The sequence below is a fragment of the Dermochelys coriacea genome, chromosome 2 (assembly GCF_009764565.3).
Source record: "Dermochelys coriacea isolate rDerCor1 chromosome 2, rDerCor1.pri.v4, whole genome shotgun sequence".
NCBI classification, from domain to species: domain Eukaryota; kingdom Metazoa; phylum Chordata; order Testudines; family Dermochelyidae; genus Dermochelys; species Dermochelys coriacea.
Genome location: NC_050069.1, coordinates 82327953 through 82354680, shown reverse-complemented (window position 1 = coordinate 82354680; position 26728 = coordinate 82327953). Strand labels below are relative to the sequence as shown.

At 42.7% G+C, this 26728-nt stretch overlaps 1 protein-coding gene across 1 annotated transcript; it reads left to right on the top strand.

Annotated features, from left to right (window-relative positions):
- The first annotated feature begins 8024 nt into the window (after positions 1 to 8024).
- On the top strand, positions 8025 to 26363 carry HRH4 (histamine receptor H4). Its single transcript, XM_038390319.2, has 4 exons — positions 8025 to 8817; positions 14350 to 14516; positions 23463 to 24967; positions 25774 to 26363. Exons 1-3 carry the CDS (start codon positions 8451 to 8453, stop codon positions 24276 to 24278), a joined length of 1350 nt encoding a protein of 449 aa, XP_038246247.1. The 5' UTR covers positions 8025 to 8450; the 3' UTR covers positions 24279 to 24967; positions 25774 to 26363.
- Positions 26364 to 26728: the final 365 nt, after the last annotated feature.

The window sequence follows — 26728 nt, the reverse complement described above, 5'->3', positions numbered from 1 at the left end:
CAAAGTTTTACTTGTAGCTTTGCACAAGACGCTTGTTTTGCAACAAAGCATGAGAATAGATTTTTGTTCCAAGGGGTTGGGCTCAATCATTTGATTGCATACAACTCTCTGTTCATTGTCCTTTAAAGCACAGAAGGGCAGTCTAGGACAGATGTCAAAAGGTTTAGGATTGATATAGATATCAAAATAAGTGAGATATTTATTGAAATCTGAAGTGCGGATGTGCATGGTGACAAGGATACTCTGCTGGAGTACAACTTGTGTAACTCTGAGAATGTGTTATTTAATTCAAGTTTAATGTGCTTATAAATTCTAGATGGATGTGAGTTTTGTTCTGATCAGTACATTATAGGGAACCTTTCTAGCTTTAATCTCTCTAGCCATGATAGTCTGTTAGTTTTCACAGCTCTGATGTAATCCACCTTCTTGGTGATTTTGAGATATGGCTATGGGCAATAAAAGGCACAGTTGTGATCTCTAGTATGCACCCATTCAGAGGAGTACTGGGGAGTAAGACACCCTCTTTCTCTTCTGTGAGAGATAAGGATATCTCAGGGAACAGCAGCCTCTGCAAGGCTGATTTTCCCCCATCACATGCAGATTGGCAGGGAATTGGATGGAGATTTTACTCTTTCCATGCCAGTTTAGCTGTGCCAGCCAGCATGTGGGGGAAACAATCTGGGTTGGGGATAGGGTTGGAGTGAGGGATGAAAAAGGCAGTACATTGCGACTGAGTCAAAATATGGTCCCTGGTCTGCCCCTTAACTAATCAGGGCTTTTGGCAAAGAAACAATCTAGTCCAAAATAAATGGACGTTCCTATATTTCACTTTAATAGTGAAACATGTTATCTTAATTAGGTGAATTTCAGTATCCTAAAGGAATAGCCCAAAAATTGCGGTAGTATTACTTACTATTGCAAGCTGTAGTGCTTTGGAACTTTGCTGCAAAATATTATAGTATTTTCATAAGGATTTGGATGGATGCATTTAAAAATTAACAAAACAAAATTTAAATACAGTGCAATGCTCCCTCTCTGAACACAACAATGCTACATTTACTATGGGATCAGCTAGATTTAAACAAACCTTGTAGGACATTAACTGGCAAATAGAATCAAACAAGAAGAAATGTGCAAAAGTCATTCTAATTCCTTTACATTAAAACCCATTATCCAAATATATTTTATAATTCTAATAAAATATAATGGTGCTTTTAAACAAGCAAAGAAACTAAGTGCTGTTAAATGTCCCCTACCACTGTAATTCAGATACCAAATTATGGACTATATACATATTTAATCCAGTAAAAGTGAAAGGATTTTCCAGTAGGCTGAAAAAATTGAGTGATCTGTTTATCAGATGAAAATTGAGAGAGAGAAATTAATATGGCATCAATCCCTACTCAAGTCATTAAATACAGCCTCCTCCTCCATATAAATATGCCCATAAAAGGATGCAAATAGCAATTGGAGAACAGAGGGGGAGACAGGTGATTTAATTTTTTTTATTATTTTGATTGCAATGATTTTGCTGTATTGGAAGCAAATCAGACTGCCCCTGAAACCCAATTGACGACTCTAGGACTCTTAGGTGCCTAGAAACAGTATCTGCATTCCTTTTTGTTGGTGTTTAAATTGAAGTGGTTGTCATTCTGCCAACAACCCCTTTGACATTTATAATCTGGTCTCTGATAAGGAATTTTAAAACGAACACAACTGTTGTTAGAAAAGTCTTTTCTTCAAGGTGCTGGGTTCTCCATGAGCCAAGGTGAATTCAAAAGGAATGACAGATTACTGAGAGTTAGTTCCTGCTGGTCTTATAAACTGCAAGGTCTCGGGGCCAGATGGTTTTCAGAATGTGCTTTGTTTACCCTCAGTGCAAAGTTATTTAGGTTGAAAAAAAGATAGCATAACACATTTAATCCAACACTCCTACCATGTACTCAGAATTTTTCAGTACATAAATCTAAAAAGGATTAGTTTGTTCTTAAACCATTTTTATTTTTTACAGGAAATAAAATCATTTTATTAGCCCAACATAGCAATTTAAAATTTTGAATTGTAGTAATAGTTTGGTCTTGTAGTGTCTTAATACTTTGAAAAGGTGTTCAGTGCAGTTCTGTTACCTATTACTGTACAGTTTTATGTTTGAAGTTCATACTTCTGGGGGAATTCTGCACCAAAAAATTAAAAATTCTGCACACTTTCAGAATTCTGTAAAATTCTGCATATTTTATTTGTCAAAACACCACAGTATAATCATACCAGTTTCAATTATTTTGGTAATTTATTTCAAAATACCTGTCAGCACGTATGTCTATAATAATACAGACAACAAAAAAGATTCAGGAAATGTTTTTTGACAAATAAATTCCTTAGTAGGCCTATTGATACAGAAGTTTGAGTAATAATTCATTTAAACTACATATAGAAATGCATTTCCCGCAGTGCAAAGGCTTGGGGAAATCAGAGCTAATATAGGAGCTGAGGGAGAGGGAAGTAATTGCTGGAAAGAAGCCTTGGAGTGAACCTGCAGGGTTGTTGGATGTGGGTGGGAGAAGTATGGAATAGTTTTTTGGGGGAGGAGGAAGGGCTTGTTAAGGATTTGCGGAGCCTCTCCCATGCTGATCCTAGCCTATCATTCAGTCAGGCACATTTGCCCTGTCCCCATGTGGCTCTGCACTGATATTCAGCCCGCACCACTGTCTGTCACTGCTATAGCCATTCTGAACCCCAATCTGCAAACCCCTGCAGCAGCCCAAAGTGCCCCATGCTGTCTGTCCCCACCATATGTTGTGCCTCCTCACCTGTCCCCAATGGCAGGGCACTTTGAGGAAAGCTGCCTCTTCTCCTCCCACTTCCCTCTCTGCAGCTGGCTGCTCCTGAGTAGGAGCAGCTGTGCTCTATTCTGGCACCACAGCAGCCCGGGTGGGTGAAAAGCCTAACTGCAGCACCTCTCTGGCAGAATGTATTTTCTGCGAGAAAAATTCTGCAGGGGACATGAATTCTGTGCGTATGCAGTGGCACAGAATTCCCCCAGGAATAATTTCATTATGAATGCCTGCAAGGAAAAAATCCACAAAACCGACTGTGCTCACTTGAGCATATTCGATTTTCACACAGACTATCTAGAATGTTGATTTGAATAAAATTTGCTATTTTATAGAATTGTCACTAAACTTTTTACACAATATCCTGCTGGAGGCACATGTTCAGCAATCTATTAGTACGAGTTATCTGCCTTAGAAATTCTCCTAGTTATTTACAATTTTATTTAATTCTAAGCTTTCAAGTATAGTTAATAATTGTCTAGCTAATAATTTTCTCTCCCAGTTTCATTATAGTTACAGTTCTGCAGCAGAACTCTGCTAATAACTAATGGAATAGATCCCTGGTTAAACTTTGACTACATTAGGAATATTTTTGAAATATTTCTCAGTGTTGCTAACAGTGTTGGGAGCCTTAATATAGACAGCCTGTTGGCTCCCAACACCTTTTTTTAGCATTCTGCTGATCCATCTGATGGCTGCTTACTGGCCTATGTGAAATAAGTTTATGAGCTTGGTCTATTTATCATACCATTAGAACCTGTATGATAATTGGCACTAATTAACTTCCTTATAGCCCCGGATTGGAGGTACCATACACACTAAACTACATTCTCCCTCCTAAAATTGGTATTCAGGATCCTAGACCCTACTTCATTTCTAACAATACTAGAGATATTCAAATTAATAGGTCCAGATTCTCATATTGTGTAAACTGGTTGGCATGATGTTCCATTGATAGGTCTTGTTGCAAGATTGGGGTCTTTATACAATTTCCTTTCAACCCTCAGCAGACTTTTCCATAAGTGTATTACTAGAAAAGAAGAAGTTAGTCTCATAGTTTTAGATTGTAAACTCTTTTGGGGCAGAAACCATCTGTGTTTTGTGACAATACTCTGTCCTTGCCTCTATGGGTCCCGCATTTCATGGTGGATTTCGCTAGCCTCAGAGGCTCACTGTGACCCTCCATGTAACCCTTCTCTGAGAAGGGTCACCATCTACTAGCCATTTTCATCATAAGCTAGTGAGGGAGGTGAGGAGAAGTTATCCTTCCTTGCACACTCTCTGTTGTCTCCCAGTCTCAGTGATTAATCAGGGGGCAAAGGTGGGGGGGAACCCAGGCCCACCCTCTACTCCGGGCTGCAGCCCAGGGACCCTATTAGTATCAGCTATGGTAGCTGACCTTTTAGAAACATGACATGTACAATTCCCTGGGCTACTTCCCCCACACAGCAGCCCTCACTTCCTCAAGCTCCACTTCACCCTTACCTCAGGGCCTCCTTCCTTGTGCATGATATGGTGTGTACTACTCAGTCTCTCCAACAGCGCAACTTCCTCCTACAGCTCCTGACATGCACACCCACCTGACTAACTGGGAGGCTTTTAACTAGTTTCAGCCAGCCCTTGATTGGCTTCAGGTGTCCCAATCAACCTAGCCGCCTCCCTGCCTTCTGGAAAGTTCTTAATTGGCCCCAGGTGTCTTAATTGACCTGGAGCAGCTGCCATTTCACTTATCCTGGTACCAGGGATTTCTTTAGCCTGGAGCTAATATATCTATTATATATTATATATAGTAGTATATCCCACTACTTTTCTATAGCCATCTGGCCTTGCCCTGTCACAGTTTGTATAGCTCCTAGTGCAGTGGGGTGTTGGGCCATGACTGCAAGGCTCCACAATAATATAAATAATAGCTATAAAGCTAATACAGTAACTCCTTACTCAATGTCATCCCGGTTAATGTTGTTCCGTTGCTGATCAATTAGGGAACATGCTCATTTAAAGTTGCTCAGTGCTCCCTTATAATGTTGTTTGGCAGTCACCTGGTTGTCTACTGCTTGCAGAAAGAGCAGCCGTTGCAGCTAGCTGGTGGGGGCTTGGAACCAGGGTGGACCAGCAGCCCCCGCATCAGCTCTCCTAAGTTCCCTGTGTGGCAGCCGCCCAGCAGGCTATCAATTGCTGGGCAGTTCAGCTGTCCCTCCCCCCACTGCCCTGTGCTGCTCCTGCCCTCTGCCTTGGAGCTGCTCCCAGGAGCCTCCTGCTTGCTGTGCGGGGGGGGGGGAGAAGAGGGGTGCTCAAGACAGAGGGAGCTTGCTGGCCGAAGCTGCTGTCTCAACTTGCTGATCTACTTAAAAAGGCAGTGTACTTAAGAGTGGGTTCAGCGTACTTAAAGGAGCAATGTGTGTCTCTCTCTCACACACACACACACACAGTGTGTGTCTCTGTCAGTCTGTCTCACACGCACACACAGTGTATGTCTCTGTCTCTCTCTGCCATGCTGTCTCCCCTCCCTCCATTCATGCCGTCTTGTAGAGTGTGAGGCTACATTAACAGTAATGTGTTAACCCTTGAGGGCTCAGCCGAGTGCTAGTTCATCATTTAGCAGTAAGTCATTCCCTGGGAAATATCCCATCTTCTTCCACCCCCTGACTTCACCACCTTAACCAAGCTTCACAATCATTATTGCTGTGTACAGTATTAAATTGTTTGTTTAAAACTTATAGTGTGTTTGTGTGTGTGTGTGTATATATATATATATAGTCTTTTGTTTGGAGGAAAATGTTTCCCTGGAACTAACCCCCCACACATACTTATATTAATTCTTATGGGGAAATTAGATTTCACTTAAAGTAGAATTGTTCAGGACATAACTACAACATTAAGTGAGGAGTTACTGTAGTGTTTTTGCATTTAAAGACTGATCTTAAAAGGGAGCAGTTAGAAGGCAGAACTTGCTCTGCATTTGGTACTTTTCTGTTGTATCAAGCATTGCTTGAGTCTTATAATCAGCAAATATCCAACAAAAAGATGTTTCCAAACTTCTGACAAGGTTAAACTGGGTGTCTAAGTTAATGGATTTCTTTGCTAATGTATGTATAATAGGAAGAAAAACTCTAGTGGTAAGCAGGTCTCCTAAATTTTCACATGTCTAAATGAAAGCTGTCATTTCTATTACTCTATATGGAAATTGTGGGATGCTGCTCCTTTTCATTTTCAACCAGATAATCCCATGTTGAATTAGATCCAGCTAACTTAGTTTAGATCAAACTTCAGGCTGTGGTAACAGGGGGAAGAAAACAGTTTGCAGCACTGCTTAGCAGTTGTTGAGATCTGTGGTTTGTACAATGATGCCTGGAAATGAGATAATGCTCAAAATAGAAGTGAGTATCTTCTTATATAGTTTAAATTCTGATATCACTTATATAGTGTGCAGATTTTGTATGAAAAATGTTTTGCATGTCTGTAGTGCCTTCTATCCAATGTTTATCTGAAAGCATTTTGCAAGCAATAATGAATTTACTCCAACACCCTATCGAGTAAATATTTGTATTCCCATTTTGAAGATGGGTAACCAGAGTCAAAGGTTGAAACCAATATTTGCAAACTTGGATACTTAAAGTTAGACCCTAAAAACCATTTTTAAGTTTCTGAATAAAAGTGGCTTGATTGTCAGAGTTGTTTCACAGCTTCCAATGAGTGGCTTATGTACAAATAACAATCTAATGTGTGCACACAATTGGCACTCCATTTCTATCACCAGCCCTATGAAGTCATGGCTCCAATGAAGCCAAAAGCAAAGCTCCCACTCACTTCAACAGGGCCAGGATTTCTCCCCTGTTTTTAGGAAGTTAGCTTCTGATCCTGGTCCACTGAAGTCAATGCATGTCAGTGGGTGCAGGATTAAACCCTTATTGGTTAACATCAGTCCAAGAAATATCAGATATAATTTTGCTGTATATGAGCTTTGAACTATAGAGACTGCATAAACAGGAAAATATTAAAAAAAAAAATCTGATCTCCATGACATGGACAACATCATTTTATGTGGTTGTACATCATCAAGCAAATTGGAACTCAATCCTACAGCAATATAAATAATAATTTGTTGTTGCTAGATAAATACCTAAGAAATTAGAAATTAAACCTATTTTTTCCCTAGAATTAAGTCCCTGAAAATACATGTAAATGGGAAACAAATTCCAGAGAAAATCTGATGCACACACTATGCTAAAAATAAAAAATAAAAATAAAAAATAAAATAAAAATAAAAAATTCTATAATAAGAAAGAGTGAGCAAGAAAGCAATTTTTCAAGCCAGCTTTTCTGACCTCCATCGATAAGGATCAGCCTGAAGGAAACACAGTGTGATGTTCTCTAACTTAAGGGAACACCCAGCACCCCCATGTTCATCTTTATAAAATTATTGTGTGGTATTCAATACAAAGTTTATCATGCTGGGTGTCTTCAGAAGGCTCATGATGCACTGAGCATTGTTATAGTAATGTTATAGGTTGTAATTTCATGTATATAGTTATGAGGCTAAAAATGTGTCCTCATGGTTTAAAACAAGCCCAGACAAAAACTCTCCAAGAGCAGAGGGGCAGTTCACACCTCATCAGGGCATATATGGGATAAACCCAGCCCAGCCTCACAGGAACAAAGGACACTGACCTAGGCAGCAACAAAGGATCTGTTGGACTCTCGAGTGAGTCACCACCCTTCCTTTGGTCAGTTTGGGACTATGATGAAGTAATGCTCACCTGACTCTGAAGGGGGGGTGCAAAGCCAAGAGGGAAGAAAGGACATGATAAAAGGGAGAGACATTTGCCATGCTCTTCCTCTCTCTTCCACCTCCATCTACAGACATCACCACCAAGCAACTGAAGTGCTATCAAAGGGGAGAGCCTGGCTGAAGGGCAACCGGCCAGCTTGTGGTAAGAATCATCTAAGTTTGTAAGGGCACTGAAAGCGTTAAGATCAGCTTAGAATGCGTTTTGCTTTTATTTCATTTGACTAAATCTGACTTACTTATAATCACTTAAAATCTATCTTTGTAGTGAATAAACCTATTTGTTTATTCTACCTGAAGCGTTTGGTTTGAAGCGTGTCAGAGACTCCCCTTGGGATAACAAGCCTGGTACACATCAATTTCTTTGTTACATTGATTAACTCATATAAGCTTGCAATGTCCAGCAGGCATAACTGGACACTGCAAGACGGAGGATTCTAGGGTTGTGTCTGGGACTGGAGATATTAGCTTGTTTCATTGCACATTCCAAGCAGCTTACATGCCAGACGCTGTGCATGAATAGCCCAGGAGTGGGGGTTCTCACAGCAGAGCAGGGTAAGGTTGGCTCCCAGAGTCAAGGATTGGAGTGACCTAGCAGATTACCGGTCCAGATAATACCAGAGGGGAACCTCACACACAGTCACTGCATTTTAAAATTAGCATTTGAAAACTCCACATCTTGTTTATTGGTGTTACTTCTGCAGATTCAGTTTTCAGGACATTACAGCTAAATGGACCATGCTTTTGAAAACAAGGAAATTGTGCAAAATCTATATTTACCAAGCATCAGAATCTTGCAATCATTTTTTTTTTACTTTATCAAATAATTTTGGATGCTAAATATCTGCTTGTTAATATACAGTATCTTACTAAAATTATTTATCTTCATTAACAGAAACAGTTACTGTACTGTTTCTTCAGAAAAGAGACTGAAGTGGATGCACAATATGTATAACAACAGTACTGAAGATCTACACATGATTGCAACATGTAACGGAAGGACAACTTCATCCACATCGAACTTGGAACCAAAATTTACATTGGTTGTTTTGGTATTACTGGCAGTTCTTATGGTTTTGTTAGCTCTTATTATAGTGTTTGGAAATGCCTTGGTCATCGTGGCTTTTTTGGTGAACAAAAATCTTCGGCATCGGAGTAATTATTTCTTTCTTAATCTTGCTATTTCAGACTTTTTAGTGGGTAAATTGTGATAATGAAGCAAATGTAATACTCATTTTATAGTTTACAGCAAAGAAAGATTTATTTCATTATGTTGTTTCTCTTAACAAGCAAATTTCCTGAACATGTACCTCAGATCAGATAATGGGGTGGAAGCTGCATAGAGTACTTTAGCAGGCTATTAGTTCTCAGAAATGTACTAGAAAGAGAAACCGATCTTTTAGCAATGTGAAAGATGTTTTCTTCAGAAAAGAAAGCAACTATTCTATGTAGAATGGATGTGAAACCATTGCTGCTTAGGGGTTATTGTTTGTAACTGGTTTTAATTAACCTCCACTCATCTTTAAAACTTGGAATTTTGCTTTTCATCATAGATTGTCAGATGGAGCATAGTAAATGTTAACCAGTAGATCTTGTATATATTGCAAATTCCTTTCAGGTTTTCTGTATTCGGTTGAAATTAACTAGTAGCCAAAAGTTTAAGAATTACTAGTTATTTTTTCCAGGAGTACATACACTACATCGTTCCATTTACTAAGTCATCCAACTGACTGGCACTAGGCAGTTTTTGCAAGTATTCTACTGTTCATCTCTGTATCTGGCTGTAGGCTTAAGGACATATGAAAAGAATAAATAATCAATTATTAATCATTTCAGCGGGTTGATGCTATACACACACACACACACACACCCCTTTTAAAAAACTATGCTTGAAATAAGTTAAAATTGATTGTTGGAATCCAAAATTATACCACTATAGCATTTAAACAAATATGCAGAAGAGTTATCACTGGTAGAAGAGAATTACATCATTGTAAATGTAGAACAATAGTTTTTAATGAGTTAATATTTCAAGAATATTAAATATTTTTCGAAGATCCAACTGAATTTTCTGTAATTAACATATTTACATCCCGCTTATTTTACTTAAGCAATAAGACAAGATCCGCAATAAAGGTCGGGGTGATTATTGTATGCCTCAGGTGGTATTCAGAGGTATGAGGCTGAAGACTTAGGGCTACATCCACAAGAAGGATATAAGCTCCTTGCTGCAATGCCTGTCTTTAGGTGTCCTGCTGCCCACTGGATTCTCAGCCCCGAGTTAGGTGTCTGGGCTCCCTATACAATGCATAGGGTGAGATGCGTGCCTAGGAATGGAATTCTCAGAAGCTAGCAGGCTGAGCAAGAAACCACTTAAGCTCACAAGGAGTGAAATGCTGAAGAGAGGTGTGTTTTAATTCCATCCCTCAAAGGGAATTGGGCACCTAAATCTGGATCAGAAGGAGGCACCTAACACCACTTGAGAGTCACAGATGTGAACCCCTCCTGGAGTTAGGCACCTAAACCAGGTCAGAGATTGAGAGAAACCTGTCTCAGAATGCTCTATAGCCCAGTGGTTAGGGCACGGAGGTAGGAAACTGAGGTTCAAGTCTGAACCAGGCAGAGTAAAGATCTGAGTTGCAGTCTCCCATATCCCATGAGTGCTCTAACCACTGGCCTATTGTGTATAATTGGGGGTGATAGTTCCTCCTCTGTTTTGGACAGGATCTGATGCAGTAGGCTTGCTTGTAAGCAGCCTCTCACATTGCCTACTGGATCAGGCCCCACAGGTGAGGTAGGCAGGGGAATGCAGTTTTAGGGTCCCAACGTGGCTTAGGTCTGAGCTGGGCATCAGAACTTAGGAAGCTTTGCACATGCATACCAGTAGAAATGTAGGTGCCATGGGGACTTCGTTCATGGAAACTTAGGCACCTCAGGAATTTAGGCACCTAAAGTGGCAGTTAGGCACCTTAAATCCCTTTGTGGATCTAGACTAGAGGTTGGCAAACTTTTTGGCCTGAGAGCCACATCTGGGTATGGAAATTGTATGGTGGCCATGAATGCTCACAAAATTGGGGTTGGTGTGCAGAAGGAGGTGAGGGCTCTAGCTGGCGGTGCAGGCTCTGGGGTGGGGCCAGAAATGAGGAGTTCAGGGTGAGGGAGGGGGCTCTGGGCTGGGGCAGGGGGTTAGGGTGCAGGGGAGGGGAATGGCTTCGGCTGGAGGTGCGGGTTCTGGTGTGGAGTTGGGGATGAGGGATTTGGGAGGTAGGAGGGTGCTCCAGGCTGGGACCAAGGGGTTCAGAGGGCAGAAAGGGGATCAGGGGCAAAGGGTTGGGGCACGAGTTGGGGTGTGGGCTCTGGCTAAGTGTACAGGCTCTGGGGTGGGGTCAGAAATGAGGAGTTCAGGGTGCAGGAGGGGGCTTGGGGCTGGGCTTTGGGAGAGGGATCAGGGCTGGGGCAGGGGGTGGGGCACAGGAGGGGGTCGGGGTGCAGGCTCTTGGCTTACCTCAAGTAGCTCCTGGAAGCAACAGCATGGCCCCACTCCGGCTCCTATGCGGAGGTGCGGCCAGGCAGCTCTGCGCGTTGCCCTGTCCACAGATGCTGACCCTGCAGCTCACATTAGCCACAGTTCCCAGCCAATGGGAGCTGCAGGTGTGGTGCTTGGGGTGGAGGCAGAGTGCGGAGCCCCCGGCTGCTCCTATATGTAGGACCTGGAGGGGGGACATGCTGCTGCTTCTGGGAGCCTCGGCACACATGCATGGAGCAGCCTCAGACTCTGGTCCCTGGCTGGAGCTCGGGAGCAGGGCAAGCCCAGACCCAGTTCCCCAGCAGGAGGTTGAGGGCCAGATTAAACTGGCTGGAGAGCCGGATGTGGTCCCTGGGCCATAGTTTGCCCACCTCTGATCTAGACTCTAGTGCTCTAGTGTACTGTACTGATAACTAAAGGAGCCCTAGGAATGCACAGTATCATATTGCTGTAATACATTTTAAAAGGAACTAGTCTTTGCTTCTCTGAGCAAAGAGTTTGAAAATATGCTCAGAACATAACAGCATTAATGGGGATAATTTAAATGTTAGATTTATGACATACACAATATATACTCCTATAATATGCACTGTTTGGGAAGGGATGCATTTTCAGTGCTGGGAATTAGCTGAAGAGCTCCCATTAATGGGGTTCTGTTTCTGGTCCCACCCAGACTGAAGAGAAGGGAACACTTCTCAGCTTTTAACAGTAACCCCACTGGCCATATAAGAAGCAGTGTTTGTGGACTCCACAGGAATGGTGGCTGAGATGGGAGGTTTCAGAGATAAGAATGGGAGTGTGCTAAGTGCTCCAACAGGAATAAGTTGCTCATAAGTATTTCAGAGGGATTTAATGAGGTTTTATGCTGAGCCTCCTCCAAGAGTGAATTTCATCCCCCAAAGAATAATATAGGATCAGTTCATGTCGTACAATTTGGCAGTGCTAATATTTGAACTACGTATTACAAACAGTATACAAATTACATGAACTATGTATGTCCAAATACGTTGCCAACATTATCCATGCACCGAATAGAGATTGATGCTAATAGACAGTCATTATTAATGTAAATTAATCAAATGCTTCTGTATGCAAATTATAGAAGTTGACATTTACCAGCTGGATATTTATTAAGAGAGACTGTAAGGACCTTATTGGAGTAGTGTGCACCTCACCTTTTCCAACAGTATTACTATGTTTTTGTATAGTAGCATGTGCTATTTCAAGGTAACTTATTTAATTTACTATGTTATCCTTCAGGAATGTGACACACCAACAGGTATTGCAGCAAATTAATATGAGTTTTAGAGGAACCATATTAATAAAAGACTTTGCAAGCAGTTTCTAGTGTGATCACCACAAGCACTGAAGTATCCTTATAGGACTGGAGGCAGAGTCAAAATATTTCTTTTTGAATTAAATAGGAAGTCCCCTGATTTTTAAAAAAGTAGGAACCTAACTTTAGGTTCCTAAATCCATACAGCCACCTAAATAATTGGCCTAGTTTTCAAAAGTGCTGAGCACCCAGCAGCTCCTACTGCTGTAAAATAAAATGTTATTTTAGATGAGTAGTGTATGTATGTGTAGGGTGATCTCAATGGGATTCACTTGGCCATTCAGCTCTTTTGAAACTCAGACCATTTATTATCATGCCTAAATAAGATATAGCAGCTTAGCTGTAGCTCTCATTTTTGAAATGTTTGGTTTAGGAGTTTAGAGAGGGCATCATATTTTGAGGTGTCATAAATGTCCCGATGGGGGCACCTTGATTTTCAGCCAGTTCACAAGATAGCACTTTCTGTAGACCAGTGATTTCCATTTTCCAGAGCAATGCAGAGCCATTAATTCACTGAACCAGGAGAAGGAGAACCTCCTACTCAGCCATCTCTTCCACTTCAAGCAGTGCCCAATGCATGTTCCGAATATGTATCGCCTCTTTTCATCAGAGTATTTAAGTCATTCCACTTTAGCTTTTAAAACCTTGGGCATCAATCCTGCATACTTTTACCGATGGCCTTCTATCTAATTCTTGGACTGGCATAGAGGTGAAAACAAGAGTGTCCGTGTTGATATCCAGGGCATTGTGCTCCACATTGACCATCTTCCCATTTGTAGTTGCTGTTTCATAGCTCAGGCCTTCTGCACAGAACTGTTCTTCTCAATGGTTGACAGTTTTTTCAGAGATTTTTGTTTCTAGGTCTAAGCAGAGAGCTCCAAGTCCCCTCAGGCTGCCTTAATGTTTCCCACTTTTATTTCAAATTTCCTGTGGGCCTGAAATCTTCTGAGTCAGTAAGATGTGTTAGAAACACACAACTCACCTCTTGTGCATCCTGTTTGCTAACTAAGGATGAGAGATTGCAAGTGAGGCCACCATTTTCAAACTTACATGTATATAGGTTCTTAAATCCATATCGAGGATTCTAAATAAAAGTAACCTGATTTTTCATAAATCCTAAGCATCATCTAATCCCATTGAAGATTATGAGAAGTATAGGTGTTCATCATCTTTGAAAAGCCGATTTAAGTGCCTATATGTGGTTTTAGGAACCTAAATTTAGGTTCAGCATGGGTGTTGAAACTGCTTCATGTGTGTTCCAGACTAATACTTTATCAGCTCAGTGCCAAAAAGGGGATTATGATCAGTAGAAAATGCTAGGCTGAGTATGTATAGGAAACTATAGACTATTTTTAACTTTTGTTGTTTGCTGTTTCCAGCCAATGGGAGCTGCGGGAAGCGGTGGGCCGCAGGGACATGCTGACCACTGCTTCCTGCAGCTCCCATGGGCTGGGAATGGCAAATTGCGGCCATTGGGAGCTGCGGGAGGCCATGCCTGTGGATGGTCAACATCAGCAAAATGTCTCATAGCCTGCAATCAGATTACCCTGATGGGGCGCATGCGGGCTGCAGGTTGCCCACCAGTGGCTAGCTACTCTTTCCTTTAAGTTGTGATACAAGTCTGGAAAATACTAATAATAAGCACTATATTATACCTGCCAGAGAATTAACAGTGCATAAAAACATTGCTGAGATCAAGTGTAAGGAACCCATTAACTAATTTCGTGAGAATACAAGAACTTCAATCTGTAAATTCCAATCAGACATTTTTGTAATTGGGTACCACAAAAATTGTTCTGGGTTCCTGTTAGTACCATCTGCAGTCCTGACCATAACAACTTGATTGTTTATTTATGATTTTTCTCTATAGGTGCATTCTGTATCCCCCTGTATATCCCTTACATCCTGACAGGGAAGTGGATATTTGGAAGAATTCTCTGCAAACTCTGGCTAGTTGTAGACTATCTTACGTGCACAGCTTCGACATTTAGCATCGTCCTTATCAGCTATGATCAGTTCCTGTCAGTTACTAAAGCTGTGAGTAGAACATTCATAGTTAGCTTTGCATGTCTCATGATGTTTTGATGTAATGTGTGTTTATGATAATACTTAACATTTATATAACACTTTTCATCCATAGCTTGGAAGGCACTTTACAAAGGTGGATAAGCATTATCCAACAAAGAATTTAAGTGACTTGTCCAAAGTCACACACTGAGTCAATAGCAGAATTCGAAATAGATTTCCAGACTCCCAGGCCAGTGACTTTGGCTAATCTAAATTATAGGTGGCACATGTAATAATACCTATAGTTAAGGTTGCCTGACATTTTAAGATCCTATTTTCATGCAACTTATAACTTTGCCAAACTTTTACCATCCAGGCTAAAGTTTTCTGTGTTGGCTGTCTTCCTCAGGGTGAACTTTTTTTGCTGTTGTTGAAAGTTTCAACTAACAGTTCAGCCATTTCTCAGAATAAGGTTAGGGATAATATTTTGTTATGACAATGATAAAAAATTCTTGAGTGTTTCATTGAGAAGCTCTAGCTCCTCCATTCATTGTAGCAGAGACTTGAAATTTGGTATGAGGGTTGCCCTGCTTTCAGGAGCGAGTTTTTTCCTATTCCTGTGAATATCTGTCCAACGTAAGAGCCTCTGAAAATCTGTTTGCACAGGTTCGATAGAGAGTTGTTAGTTTGGCAACTAAATTCTCTGACAATTATGTCTACACTGAACATCTTGTAGGAGTGGTGCAGGTCTTCTACTGCAGTTGCTGCATATGGATGCTGGGGACTGCTCTGGCACTGAATCTGAGAGCGGGGACACTGTCTCTCCTGTGCTCTCAATGAGGAGGAGGAAGCTGCTTGCCTAGCAGGCAGATTTGTGGAAAATCAGGCCTGGAGCAGTGGCAAGGGGAGAGGCTGGGACAAGGTCCCAGGTCTGGAGCAACAGGTAACGACCCTGCGTTGTATACGAGAGACTGAGGATTTTCTGGACCAAACTCAGGATAGCCTTCTAGGGGCACAAAGCTCTAAAGATGTAGAGCAGGTTGCACAGAGGAGCCAAGAGGCCAGTGAAGAAGCTTGGCAACATGTGACCTCCAGAAGAGGTAAGCGGAATGTCCGGGTTCCAGTAACACAGACACAGGTAACTAACCGCTTTCATGTTCTCTCCACAGGTACCAATGCGGAGAGTGGACCAGATGATATGTCTGGGGGGAGAAAGCAGAAGGAGACTCCGCTGGTTGGGAGGCATGAGATGCGATGTCCTGAGGTTGGAGGTTCCACGACCACCACTCCCAAGAGGAGAAGGCGGGTGGTGGTGGTCGGGGACTCTCTCCTCCGGGGGACTGAGTCATCTATCTGCCGCCCTGACCGGGAAAACCGAGAAGTCTGCTGCTTGCCAGGGGCTAAGATTCGTGATGTGACGGAGAGACTGCCGAGACTCATCAAGCCCTCGGATCGCTACCCCTTCCTGCTTCTCCACGTGGGCACCAATGATACTGCCAAGAATGACCTTGAGCGGATCACTGCGGACTATGTGGCTCTGGGAAGAAGGATAAAGGAGTTGGAGGCGCAAGTGGTGTTCTCGTCCATCCTCCCCGTGGAAGGAAAAGGCCTGGGTAGGGACCGTCGAATCGTGGAGGTCAACGAATGGCTACGCAGGTGGTGTCGGAGAGAAGGCTTTGGATTCTTTGACCATGGGATGGTGTTCCATGAAGGAGGAGTGCTGGGCAGAGACGGGCTCCATCTTACGAAGAGAGGGAAGAACATCTTTGCCAGCAGGCTGGCTAACCTAGTGAGGAGGGCTTTAAACTAGGTTCACCGGGGGAAGGAGACCAAAGCCCTGAGGTAAGTGGGAAAGCGGGATACCGGGAGGAAGCACAGGCAGGAAGGTCTGTGAGGGGAGGGCTCCTGCCTCATACTGGGAATGAGGGGCGATCAACAGGTTATCTCAAGTGCTTATATACAAATGCACAAAGCCTTGGAAACAAGCAGGGAGAACTGGAGGTCCTGGTGATGTCAAGGAATTATGACGTGATTGGAATAACAGAGACTTGGTGGGATAACTCACATGACTGGAGTACAGTCATGGATGGTTATAAACTGTTCAGGAAGGACAGGCAGGGCAGAAAAGGTGGGGGAGTAGCACTGTATGTAAGGGAGCAGTATGACTGCTCAGAGCTCCGGTACGAAACTGTGGAAAAACCTGAGTGTCTCTGGATTAAGTTTAGAAGTGTGTGCAACAAGAGTGATGTCATGGTGGGAGTCTGCTATAGACCACCGGACCAGGGGGATGAGGTGGATGAGGCTTTCTTCCGGCAACTCACGGAAGCTACTAGATCGCATGCCCTGATTCTCATGGGTGACTTTAATTTTCCTGATATCTGCTGGGAGAGCAATACAGCGGTGCATAGACAATCCAGGAAGTTTTTGGAAAGCGTAGGGGACAATTTCCTGGTGCAAGTGCTAGGGGAGCCAACTAGGGGGAGCGCTTTTCTTGACCTGCTGCTCACAAACCGGGTAGAATTAGTGGGGGAAGCAAAAGTGGATGGGAATCTGGGAGGCAGTGACCATGAGTTGGTTGAGTTCAGGATCCTGACGCAGGGAAGAAAGGTAAGCAGCAGGATACGGACCCTGGACTTCAGGAAAGCAGACTTTGACTCCCTCAGGGAACAGATGGCCAGGATCCCCTGGGGGACTAACATGAAAGGGAAGGGAGTCCAGGAGAGCTGGCTGTATTTCAAGGAATCCCTGTTGAGGTTACAGGGACAAACCATCCCGATGAGTCGAAAGAATAGTAAATATGGCAGGCGACCAGCTTGGCTTAATGGTGAAATCCTAGCGGATCTTAAACATAAAAAAGAAGCTTACAAGAAGTGGAAGCTTGGACATATGACCAGGGAAGAGTATAAAAATATTGCTCGGGCATGTAGGAAAGATATCAGGAGGGCCAAATCGCACCTGGAGCTGCAGCTAGCAAGAGATGTCAAGAGTAACAAGAAGGGTTTCTTCAGGTATGTTGGCAACAAGAAGAAAGCCAAGGAAAGTGTGGGCCCCTTACTGAATGAGGGAGGCAAGCTAGTGACAGAGGATGTGGAAAAAGCTAATGTACTCAATGCTTTTTTTGCCTCTGTTTTCACTAACAAGGTCAGCTCCCAGACTGCTGTGCTGGGCAACACAAAATGGGGAAGAGATGGCCAGCCCTCTGTAGAGATAGAGGTGGTTAGGGACTATTTAGAAAAGCTGGACGTGCACAAGTCCATGGGGCCGGACGAATTGCATCCGAGAGTGCTGAAGGAATTGGCGGCTGTGATTGCAGAGCCCTTGGCCATTATCTTTGAAAACTCGTGGCGAACGGGGGAAGTCCCGGATGACTGGAAAAAGGCTAATGTAGTGCCCATCTTTAAAAAAGGGAAGAAGGAGGATCCTGGGAACTACAGGCCGGTCAGCCTCACCTCAGTCCCTGGAAAAATCATGGAGCAGGTCCTCAAAGAATCAATCCTGAAGCACTTAGAGGAGAGGAAAGTGATCAGGAACAGTCAGCATGGATTCACCAAGGGAAGGTCATGCCTGACTAATCTAATCGCCTTTTATGATGAGATTACTGGTTCTGTGGATGAAGGGAAAGCAGTGGATGTATTGTTTCTTGACTTTAGCAAAGCTTTTGACACGGTCTCCCGCAGCATTCTTGTCAGCAAGTTAAGGAAGTATGGGCTGGATGAATGCACTATAAGGTGGGTAGAAAGCTGGCTAGATTGTCGGGCTCAACGGGTAGTGATCAATGGCTCCATGTCTAGTTGGCAGCCGGTGTCAAGTGGAGTGCCCCAGGGGTCGGTCCTGGGGCCCGTTTTGTTCAATATCTTCATAAATGATCTGGAGGATGGTGTGGATTGCACTCTCAGCAAATTTGCGGATGATACTAAACTGGGAGGAGTGGTAGATACGCTGGAGGGGAGGGATAGGATACAGAAGGACCTAGACAAATTGGAGGATTGGGCCAAAAGAAATCTAATGAGGTTCAATAAGGATAAATGCAGGGTCCTGCACTTAGGATGGAAGAATCCAATGCACCGCTACAGACTAGGGACCGAATGGCTCGGCAGCAGTTCTGCGGAAAAGGACCTAGGGGTGACAGTGGACGAGAAGCTGGATATGAGTCAGCAGTGTGCCCTTGTTGCCAAGAAGGCCAATGGCATTTTGGGTTGTATAAGTAGGGGCATAGCGAGCAGATCGAGGGACGTGATCGTTCCCCTCTATTCGACACTGGTGAGGCCTCATCTGGAGTACTGTGTCCAGTTTTGGGCCCCACACTACAGGAAGGATGTGGATAAATTGGAAAGAGTACAACGAAGGGCAACGAAAATGATTAGGGGTCTAGAGCACATGACTTATGAGGAGAGGCTGAGGGAGCTGGGATTGTTTAGTCTGCAGAAGAGAAGAATGAGGGGGGATTTGATAGCTGCTTTCAACTACCTGAAAGGGGGTTTCAAAGAGGATGGCTCTAGACTGTTCTCAATGGTAGCAGATGACAGAACGAGGAGTAATGGTCTCAAGTTGCAATGGGGGAGGTTTAGATTGGATATTAGGAAAAACTTTTTCACTAAGAGAGTGGTGAAACACTGGAATGCGTTACCTAGGGAGGTGGTAGAATCTCCTTCCTTAGAGGTTTTTAAGGTCAGGCTTGACAAAGCCCTAGCTGGGATGATTTAACTGGGACTTGGTCCTGCTTTGAGCAGGGGGTTGGACTAGATGACCTTCTGGGGTCCCTTCCAACCCTGATATTCTATGATTCTATGATTCTAAGGACCAGGGAGAAGGTGGGGATGGGAGATTGGGCCGGAATGAGGAGCTTGGGGAATGAAGACCTTAAAGAGGATGGTGATGGGGAGACAGGGCCTGAGAGGAGTGGAGGAAGCGGGAGATTGAGACAAGGAGCTAAATGGAGGGTCAGGTGAGATTGGAATTGGAAAATGGAGCCAAGCAGGAGGTTGGAGTGAGTGGAAGTGTTGGATGAGGATCTAAGGGAGCGCAGGAGGACTGGACCAAGAACAGACTGGAGGGGCCAACAACAGAAGAGTCTGTAACCGCCTTAGTACATCTACCACCTGGAATAAAACCCATATTTCCTGAGTCTCAACATTTCTCTGCGGACAGCAAATGTCCATGAAACCCACTGGCAAAGTGGATCTTACCTCCCCTTAGTGTCCGGTCCATATGAAGGATGAGAGCCTAATACTGATATCACTTACTGTGTTAGCTCAAAAAGAAAAGGAGTACCCGTGGCACCTTAGAGACTAACAAATTTATTAGAGCATAAGCTTTCGTGAGCTACAGCTCACTTCATCGGATGCATTTGGTGGAAAAAGCAGAGGAGAGATTTATATACACACACACACACAGAGAACATGAAACAATGGGTTTATCATACACACTGTAAGGAGAGTGATCACTTAAGATAAGCCATCACCAGCAGCAGGGGGGGGAAAGGAGGAAAACCTTTCATGGTGACAAGCAAGGTAGGCTAATTCCAGCAGTTAACAAGAATATCAGAGGAACAGTGGGGGGAGGGGGGGTGGGAGGGAGAAATACCATGGGGAAATAGTTTTACTTTGTGTAATGACTCATCCATTCCCAGTCTCTATTCAAGCCTAAGTTAATTGTATCCAGTTTGCAAATTAATTCCAATTCAGCAGTCTCTCGTTGGAGTCTGTTTTTGAAGCTTTTTTGTTGAAGTATAGCCACTCTTAGGTCTGTGATCGAGTGACCAGAGAGATTGAAGTGTTCTCCAACTGGTTTTTGAATGTTATAATTCTTGACGTCTGATTTGTGTCCATTCATTCTTTTACGTAGAGACTGTCCAGTTTGGCCAATGTACATGGCAGAGGGGCATTGCTGGCACATGATGGCATATATCACATTGGTAGATGCGCAGGTGAACGAGCCTCTGATAGTGTGGCTGATGTGATTAGGCCCTATGATGGTATCCCCTGAATAGATATGTGGACAGAGTTGGCAACGGGCTTTGTTGCAAGGATAGGTTCCTGGGTTAGTGGTTCTGTTGTGTGGTGTGTGGTTGCTGGTGAGTATTTGCTTCAGTATGCCAACATTTTTATGGCTGACTTAGAACAACGCTTCCTCAGCTCTCGTCCCCTAATGCCCCTACTCTATTTGCGCTACATTGATGACATCTTCATCATCTGGACCAACTCTGGGACGAGAGCTGAGGAAGCGTTGTTCTAAGTCAGCCATAAAAATGTTGGCATACTGAAGCAAATACTCACCAGCAACCACACACCACACAACAAAACCACTAACCCAGGAACCTATCCTTGCAACAAAGCCCGTTGCCAACTCTGTCCACATATCTATTCAGGGGATACCATCATAGGGCCTAATCACATCAGCCACACTATCAGAGGCTCGTTCACCTGCGCATCTACCAATGTGATATATGCCATCATGTGCCAGCAATGCCCCTCTGCCATGTACATTGGCCAAACTGGACAGTCTCTACGTAAAAGAATGAATGGACACAAATCAGACGTCAAGAATTATAACATTCAAAAACCAGTTGGAGAACACTTCAATCTCTCTGGTCACTCGATCACAGACCTAAGAGTGGCTATACTTCAACAAAAAAGCTTCAAAAACAGACTCCAACGAGAGACTGCTGAATTGGAATTAATTTGCAAACTGGATACAATTAACTTAGGCTTGAATAGAGACTGGGAATGGATGAGTCATTACACAAAGTAAAACTATTTCCTCATGGTATTTCTCCCTCCCACCCCCCCTCCCCCCACTGTTCCTCTGATATTCTTGTTAACTGCTGGAATTAGCCTACCTTGCTTGTCACCATGAAAGTTTTCCTCCTTTCCCCCCCTGCTGCTGGTGATGGCTTATCTTAAGTGATCACTCTCCTTACAGTGTGTATGATAAACCCATTGTTTCATGTTCTCTGTGTGTGTGTGTATATAAATCTCTCCTCTGCTTTTTCCACCAAATGCATCCGATGAAGTGAGCTGTAGCTCACGAAAGCTTATGCTCTAATAAATTTGTTAGTCTCTAAGGTGCCACGGGTACTCCTTTTCTTTTTGCGAATACAGACTAACACGGCTGCTACTCTGAAACCTGTGTTAGCTCAAGATGCTCTGTGCTTTGGATCTAAAGGTTCCAACCCTTTTGATGACCCATGTGGGTGTCAATATGATGCCACATGATGGAATTCTGTTTTTTTCAGTTTGCTTTTATAAAAACCTATGAAATTGCACATAAAAACCTATATTTAAGGAGCATTAAAGTTGCAGAATCTAGCCCTCAAAGTTAGGAGAAATGCATGTGTGCATACGCATTATGATACAATCTTTAATTATATGATCACAGGCTATTTTTTTCTGCTGGATCTATTCCTCATTCAATGCACAATATGGCTGTTGCTCAGAAAAGGAAGCAGGGTTGGGTAGTGAAGGAGGCTGTCTGCAGGACCTCTGTCTCATTTGTTGCAGAAGTTGGAAGGTGTGTACTATTTGCAGATCTGGGACAGGTGGGTGTAGGCCTGCTCAAAACCAAAGGCCCACATCTCTGTTAAGAGGGAGGATTGGAAGGTGTGTAGTGAATGGGGCAGGTGATGGCAGGAATAGAAAGGAGGGTCTCCTGGTTAAGGCAGTTGATTGCTGTCCTGGGAATGTGGATTCTATCCCTGCCTCTACCACAGAGCTTGTATGTAATACTAGGCAAGTCACTTACACCAAACTTTTCACAGGTGGTCACTTAACTGTGTATTCTTCGCTGTCTGTGTCCCAGACTGCGACACCTGGGGTCTGATTTGCAGAGTCCTGAGCACTCACAGCTATAGCTGAAGTTAATGGGAGCTGTGCTTTGAACAAATAAAGTAAAGTATTATAAAATGGATGGTTCTCTGAAAAAAAAAATCAGTCCATAGGCCTTTTGGATTGAGCACCCAAAATTGGATACTTTTGCCATTGTCTCTGTGCCTCAGCTCCCCATCTGTAAAATAGGAATAATAATACCATCTCATTTCCCAGGTGACGCGCTCAGATACTGTAGTGATTAGCACCACAGACAAGCCCCTAAGGAAATTACTAATTCTGTCTTCAGAGCAGGGTTTGAATAGTGTGCAGTAAATATGGCCTGGGGCCAATCACTGAAAAATGAGGGAAAAAACCCAAAGTATTGAAAGCTGCTCAGTCAGGAAATATCATACACCCTGTGCACTGAATGAGCTGTGGTCCTGTGGAAAAAATAGTATGTGATCATGTAATTAAAGACTGTCATAGTGCTTACACACAAGGGATCTGAATTAAGGTTGCATTGGCAACTTTTTTTGCTGCTGGATACTTAAAAAAAATAAAATCTGATAAGGCATAAAAACCTAAACAACTAAAGGAATCTGAGCGGCCATTTACATGGTAAAGAAAGAACCATAACACAACATCTAAATGATTACATTTCCTTCATTTAAGAAATATAAAGGCTCTGGAGAGGGGGGGATACATTTTATTCTGTGACAAAGAAAAACAAATATTCACATTTAGATACTATCTAGTGCTTGGAAGTAGTCATGGTTACTTTTCTATTACAGTGGGAGTAAACCCCCCCCCATTCTTAGTTCACCTCGGAGATGGAATGTTTTCATGAGTCAGAAGCTGACTCCTTGTTATTTCCTTATTGTAGTGGTGATGCCATCAAATCATTTCCTCTTACTAATTCATTCATTCCAATGGATGGTATATCCATCTCAAATGTTTTCCCCCCAAATCTCAAGCATACAGTAGGCTATAGTGCTTGAGCCCAAGATTAATAAAGTTTTTCAGGGCTTTATATAAACACAAATGTTCTGGACATCTGGAGCCCCACAAATATTATTCTTAATTTCCCAGAAGTTTTTACAAAGTACTTATACTAGATATAAAAAGAACGCAATGTGTGACTGACAGGGGGGTCTTTTAACTTTCCTTCTAGGTGACATATAGGATTCAACAAGGAACGATGTCAAAGACTGTTGCTAAAATGGTGGCAGTCTGGGTCTTTGCATTCTTACTCTATGGCCCTGCAATCCTCATTTGGGAACCTGTGGTCGGCTGCAGCAACGTACCTGATGGAGAATGCTATGTTGAATTCTACTACAACTGGTACTTTCTCCTGTGTGCTTCAACCTTTGAGTTCTTCACACCTTGTAACTCTGTAGCCTATTTCAACATGCATATCTACTGGGATATACAAAAACACAAGAGAAACAGGCTCCAGAGCACAGTCAGCATCAGCAAACAGGTGTCTGTACCTCCAACAGGGAACAATGTCTTGATGGCTGACCATTGCTCTTTGAAGGAAGAAGTTACTTCTCCTGATTTAGAAACAGAGGACAGTCTTTATACTACTTCCAGGACACAGATGCAGTCACTGGAGACTGACTGTTCACCTCAGTCCAGAGGCTATTCCATAACCCCTGACAGTGATCAGTCAGTAGCTCTCAGAGTGAAGACCAGGTCAAAATTGAACAGGGACACAAATATTGCAAAGTCACTTGCCATAATTGTCTGTGTCTTTCCCATTTGCTGGGCACCATATTCATTACTTATGATAATTCGCGCAGCCTGCTATGAAAAGTGTGTCTACGAATTCTTGTATGAAATAACATTTTGGCTTTTGTGGTTCAATTCCTCTGTGAATCCCTTCCTCTACCCTCTCTGCCATGTTAGGTTTCGGAAGGCTTTCATTAAAATATTGTGCCCAAAAAGGTTTGTGGTATTGCCACCAGCCCAGTCAGTCTCTTCTTAGAGAGCGAAACTAAAAGACTTATAACAGAAGCTCCCCCACCTTATTTCAGTTAAGCTTGTTCTGATCTCATCTTCAATAATATAGTAGATATGTTTGTTTCATAGATGGCATTAGTTAAGGATGCAATATGTGAATTTGCCAATAGTTTGATAATTTTCAATGCATTAGTTTCCTTTTCTCTTGAAAGTACCATGTTAAATTCAACAACAACTTTTGCCTAATTGTGCACTATCCCTTTAATTTATGAATTTTGTTCTCAGACACAGAACAGGATCCCTGTCTTTTATTAATACTGTTTATTTAAAACTGGGACAACACAAGGCATATATTTTCAAAGGCCGCTACAAAAGTGTTCCTGGGAAAGAGACATCGGTCTGAATCACACATTTCGATGTAGTTGCCTAGTGTTTAAAGAATAGAGCATATTCATGCATCCATAACTATCATTTAAAGGAACAGAAGTTCAACAAATATATATTTGAAATGTCACAGAATCCTTTGGGAGCAATAATATTTTCTTTGAAAGAATGTTATAGAAGCCAGGTAAGACCTTCAGGGCATTACATGCTGCCTGTATTAGGGAGTGTGTGAGTGTGCATGTGAGAGAGGGACTAAGCAAGCTAACATAATCTAACAAGCTTTTTCCATTTCTAATTAAATATACTCCACTTAGTGCATTCTATGTGCATGTGTCATAAATATAAAGGGAAGGGTAAACACCTTTAAAATCCCTCCTGGCCAGAGGAAAAATCCTTTCACCTGTAAAGGGTTAAGAAGCTAGGATAACCTCACTGGCACCTGACCACAATGACCAATGAGGAGAGAAGATACTTTCAAAGTTGGAGGGAGGGAAAAACAAAGGGTCTCTCTGTGTGATGCTTTTGCCAGGGACAGAACAGGAATGGAGTCTTAGAACTTAGTAAGTAATCTAGCTAGATATGCGTTAGATTATGATTTCTTTAAATGGCTGAGGAATTAGACTGTGCTGAATAGAATGAATATTCTTGTCTTTGTGTCTTTCTTGTAACTTAAGGTTTTGCCTAGAGGGATTCTCTATATTTTGAATCTATTTATATCTAATTACCCTGTAAGGTATTTACCATCCTGATTTTACAGAGTTGATTCTTTTTACCTTTTCTTATATTAAAATTCATCTTGTAAGAAATTGAATGCTTTTTTCATTGTTCTTAAGATCCAAGGATTTGGGTCTGTGGTCACCTATGCAAATTGGTGAGGATTTTTATCAAGCCTTCCCCAGGCAGGGAGGTGCAAAGTTTTGGTGAGGATTTTGGGGGGAAAGACGTTTCCAAACAACGTTTTCCCAGTTAACCAGACGTTTGGTGGTAGCAGTGGAAGTCCAAGGGCAAAGGGTAAAATAGTTTGTACCTTGGGGAAGTTTTAACCTAAGCTGGTAAAAGTAAGCTTAGGAGGTTTTCATGCAGGTCCCCACATCTGTACCCTAGAGTTCAGAGTGGGGAAGGAACCTTGACAGCATGCAAAATCCCATTGAGTTCAATGTGTCAGTAGGCAGCATTTAAAATACTTAGGAGAATAAAGCAAAATGTCACCAGTTCTCTCTCTTCACCCCCTCCCCCCGTTTGTATACTTGTGATGGGTTGGATCACAGAAAACCCCTTGGGAACTGCCAGCTGATGTGCTGAGACTACTTCTAACCCGTTTTCCCTGCCAGCTTGGGACTCCAGAACCTTTCCTGTTTGAGCCAGACACACTTGCCGGCTGTAAACACAGACCCAGGTCTGAACAACGTTCCACAAACTGCAGGCTTAACTGAAAATAGCTTAAGAAGTGTTCATGTCTCCAATACCCAGATACCTAGTTCACAATGGAGTCCAAACCCCAAATAAATCCGTTTTACCCTGTATAAAGCTTATATGGGATAAACTCATAAATTGTTCACTCTCTATAACACTGATAGAGAGATATGCACAGCTGTTTGCCACCCCCGCCCCCCAGGTATTAATGCATACTCTGGGTTAATTAATAATTAAAAACTGATTTTATTAAATATAAAAAGTAGGATTTAAGTGGTTCCAAGTAGTAACAGACAGAACAAAGTAAATTACCAAACAAAATAAAATAAAACACGCAAGTCTATGCCTAATACGGTAAAAGAAAGTGAATACATATAAAATCTCACCCTCAAATGCTTCAATAAGCTTCTATCACAGACTAGATGACTTCCTAGTCTGGGCAAAATCCATTCCCCTGGTACAGCCCTTGTTCCAGCTCAGGTGGTAGTTAGGGGAATTCTCATTATAACAGCCCTTTGTTCTGTTCCACCTCCTTATATATCTTTTGCACAAGGCGGGAATCCTCTGTCCCTCTCTGGGTTCCCACTCCTCCTTCTAAATGGAAAAGCACCAGGTTTAAGATGGATTTCAGTACCAGGTGACATGGTATCCCAGCCTTCATTCTTCCCAGCCTGACTC

What these genes read in the sequence shown, in the direction of transcription:
- HRH4 (XM_038390319.2), top strand. Translation starts at nt 8,451, where the DNA reads ATGCTAAATATCTGCTTGTTAATATACAGTATCTTACTAAAATTATTT. An exon ending in TATTTCAGACTTTTTAGTGG is followed by an intron (nt 8,818 to 14,349) that starts GTAAATTGTGAT and finishes TTTTCTCTATAG; the next exon opens with GTGCATTCTGTATCCCCCTG. An exon ending in TCCTGTCAGTTACTAAAGCT is followed by an intron (nt 14,517 to 23,462) that starts GTGAGTAGAACA and finishes CTTTCCTTCTAG; the next exon opens with GTGACATATAGGATTCAACA.